The sequence below is a fragment of the Aythya fuligula genome, chromosome 4, assembly GCF_009819795.1.
Source record: "Aythya fuligula isolate bAytFul2 chromosome 4, bAytFul2.pri, whole genome shotgun sequence".
Taxonomy (NCBI): domain Eukaryota; kingdom Metazoa; phylum Chordata; class Aves; order Anseriformes; family Anatidae; genus Aythya; species Aythya fuligula.
In genome coordinates, this window is record NC_045562.1 from 37,113,413 (window position 1) to 37,116,821 (window position 3,409).

Genomic DNA, 3,409 nt, shown 5'->3' on the forward strand with positions numbered 1-3,409 from the left:
TTATTAATAAACACCCAGAACATTTAAGTCTTTACTTTACATGGAAGTACCGCTTTATTTGCTCTGCCTCGTCTTTCCAAACTATCTAACCGTCAGCCCAACTCCAGCTATTGGTCTCTCTTCTACCTTTTCTGCCCTTTTCTGGCACAGAGGCATGTTTGCAATCCATCTACGCAATACCCACATCATACCACTGAGCACCACGCCACGCACAAGAGTTACCACACAACCCCACCTCTGTCATGGCCTGGGCACTGGGCCATGGAAAGGACCTGCGTGTGCTCCTGAAGGCTGCTGCTGTATGATTTCAAGTCAGGTACAGGATCACCAAATTCCCTCAATAAATAGGTTTTATCTTCTAATAAGGTTCCAGTGTAGCTTTAGATTCTGAAGATAAATAAAAGAAGTCTTTCAACACAGAGATTGGCCCTTTACTGAAACTGCGAAGTTAACGAGACAACTTTAAACCATTTAGAAAAGTAATGCTTGAAGCAGATGAGAAAATACTCTGTGGTTAGGCATGCCCTCTGGAGGGAAGTACCGAAGGGACAAAGGTGCCAGTTACTGTGTTTAGCTACAGGCCCTGTGTGTCAGGGACACACACGTGCTCGTTTGGGCAGGCGAGGCTATCACTGTGTGACACCCAGCAGTGAGCCTCTGCCTCCTCACTTGCTCATACCAGAGGGGACCTCCCTTACACTGTGCTGTCTATTCACTTTGAATACAATCTTTATCTTAAGTCATGTAAAAATTAGCAGACTACACTAATAGGCTCTCAGATTTGTTCATGTCTGAACTGCATTAACCTTCCTTTGTACTGCAACAGAGAGAGGTCGGAGAATCTGATTGAGAAGTCGAGCCTTGTTCCCTTTGGTACTGGCACAAGCCTAACATAAACAAAATTAGCATGCTGCCAGGGCAAGTTGTTTTACATACACAAGTGCTTTAATTTAAATACTCAGGCCTCCGCATTCATTAGAGGATTACATCCTTAGACACAGGGGTTAGTGAAAGGATAAAACTCATTTCCCTTCCAGTTTTCACACCCTAATACGGCAAGACCACCACCACCACCTCGACTCCTCTCTTCCTCCCTCAGAGGCTACAGATGAACGAGCTCTGAAGGGCAAGCGTAACTCCAAACAAGTGCCTGAGAGAATGTTTAGTCAACAGTACTTCCTCATCCTTAACAGCTTCCAAAGTTCTCAGTAAAATAAAACAGTAGTGAATTAAAACACTGCAATACTGGGTGGCATTCCAACAAGTTATAGGAGTCTGTCAGGGTCTTGGTTAAAACTAAAGTCACACACCAGGGACATGTGATCTGAAGGGTAATTGAACGAGGGCAGCCTGTTGGGCCCAATTTGCTCTTCAGTCAGCAAGCCCAGGGCTGAGTTCACGTTCAAGGCGTGCTGGGAATACCAGATATAATCCAGCGTGTGCCGGCACTCTCCCGAGGGCCGGATCTTCCAGGTGGTGTACGGCGGCTCCGACTGCCCGTCGGGGCTCAGCAGCTTGTACGCGCTGTTCAAGTTGAGGCTGGAGTTGGAAAACTCCCTGTAGACCTCCTCGGTCGGCTCCGCGTTGAAGTCCCCGCAGACGATCAGCGGGATCTTTGCCCCCTGGGTGATGCTCTTCAGGTTCTGCAGCAGGTCGCAGCCCTGCGCCGAGCGGAACCTCTCCCAGCCCGTGCGGGCCTTCAGGTGGGTGACGGCGATGCAGAAGAGCCGGCCGGTCTCGTGGCACTTCAGCGTCTGGGCGATGGCCACCTGGTTGGTCTTCAGCTTCATGGCGGTGAGGCGGATGTTGGCGCTGTTGATCAGCTCGAAGCGGTCCTTGAGGAAGAAGAGGGCGCAGCCGTCGGGCCCGTTGTTCCGCTCCACGTCCAGGCACGGCGACCACGGCTTCGGGAAGAAGGTGCCCTGGTAGCCCAGGCGGCTGAGCAGCGGCTGGAAGGTGTCGAAGTAGTGGTCGACCTCCTGCAGGCAGAGGATGTCGGGCTGGTAGGCCAGGATCTCCTCCAGGATCAGGCACTTCCTCTCCTCCCACTTCAGGGCCTCCATGGGGCACTGCACGAAGTTGTCCTTGCCTTCCCCGAGGGCTGCAATAAGGGGCGGGGGTGGGTTACCAGCAGGTTACCAGCGGGCGGCCCGAGCGGGATGCCCGGCCGGGAGGGGCTCGTTTCGCCCCCTTACCTTGGGCGAGGATGTTCCACTGCATCACGCGGATGGGCCGGGGGCCGCCGGCCGCTCCCTGCCGCAGGTCCACGAAGCGGCGGCGGCACCGCGGCGGGCGGCGGCGCAGCACCAGGCGGCACTCGGCCAGCAGCTCCCGCGCCTCCATGGGCTCCGGCTCCGCCTCGGGCTGCCCGCGGCGCTCCCGGGGCGCTGCTGCTGCTGCTGCGGCGCTGCTGCCGCTGCTGCTGCCGCTGCTGCTGCTCAGCGTCTGGGCCAGCGCGCCGTACAGCCGGCTGCCGCCGCCCCCCATGGGGCACCCTGCGGAGGAGAAGCCGTGAGGCGCCCGCCGGGACCCCCGCAAGGTCGCGGTGCCTCCCCCGCTGCCCCCCCGGTGCCCCCCTCCCGTCCCGGTCCCACCTGCGCGGGGCGGTGGCGGCGCGGTGCTGGCGGTGGCGGCGCGGCGCAGCAGCGGGCACAGGCAGCGCGCGGGGCCCTGGTACATGGCACCGGCACCGGCACTCGTCCTTCCTCCCCCCCCGCCGGCCCGCCGAGTGGTAGCGCCCGGCCGAGGGCTCGGCGGAGAGCCCCAGCGCTGACGTCGGCGGGGCGGGGCGCTGCCACGCGCGTCACGGGGGGAGGCCAGGCTCGCGGCGCCGCCGTATAAGGCAGGGGCGCGCAGGCGGGGCAGCGGCGCGCACCGCCCCTCACTAAAGCGGCCACGCAGCCGTGAGGGCGCCATGATAGCCCCGCAGGCTGTGGGGTCGGCAAGGCACCCCCAGATGATCAGTTCCAGCCACCAACCACCACTGTCACCCACTGAGCCATGTCCCCAAGCACCACGTCCAACCCCTCCTTGAACACCCCCAGGGACGATGACGCCACCACCTCCTTGGGCAACCTGTCCACTCTGAGGAGAGATGTCTCCTCATTCCAGCCTGACCCTCCCCTGACCACCATGAGCCACCATGAGGCCACCATGAGCCACCACCCCCAGATGGGATGGCCAAACCCATCCCTCAGTGCCCCAAGACACCACCCCACCACATGCCGACCTCCTTCTGGCACCTTCCTCCAGTGGCCAGAGCCGGGCTTGGACTTTGCCCGGGGGTGTGCTCAGCCTCCTGCCCCGGTTGGCTGCCCTGGAGGCAGGGCTGCGGGCAGCTCCCACCGCCCGGCCCTCTGTCCGGCTGTCCAGGGTCCAGCCCTGCCCGTGCCGCCTGTCCCGGCGGTTG

The 3,409-nt window shown here is 60.1% G+C and overlaps 1 protein-coding gene across 1 annotated transcript; it reads right to left on the reverse strand.

Annotated features, from left to right (window-relative positions):
* NOCT (nocturnin) lies at positions 1-2,679 on the reverse strand. Its single transcript, XM_032186256.1, has 3 exons — positions 2,595-2,679; positions 2,196-2,399; positions 1-2,101 (listed from the first exon to the last, which is right to left on the reverse strand). The coding sequence occupies exons 1-3, from the start codon at positions 2,677-2,679 to the stop codon at positions 1,266-1,268; spliced, it is 1,125 nt and encodes a 374-aa protein (XP_032042147.1). The 3' UTR covers positions 1-1,265.
* Between the last annotated feature and the right edge of the window lie 730 nt (positions 2,680-3,409).

Bases quoted from the DNA above. Each gene is read 5' to 3' on its own strand.
- NOCT (XM_032186256.1), bottom strand. From the start codon at position 2,679: ATGTACCAGGGCCCCGCGCGCTGCCTGTGCCCGCTGCTGCGCCGCGCC. The intron at 2,400-2,594 runs GTGGGACCGGGA...GCAGCGCCGCAG, and splicing joins GCCGCCACCGCCCCGCGCAG to CAGCAGCAGCAGCGCCCCGG. The intron at 2,102-2,195 runs GTAAGGGGGCGA...CCCTTATTGCAG, and splicing joins GTGGAACATCCTCGCCCAAG to CCCTCGGGGAAGGCAAGGAC.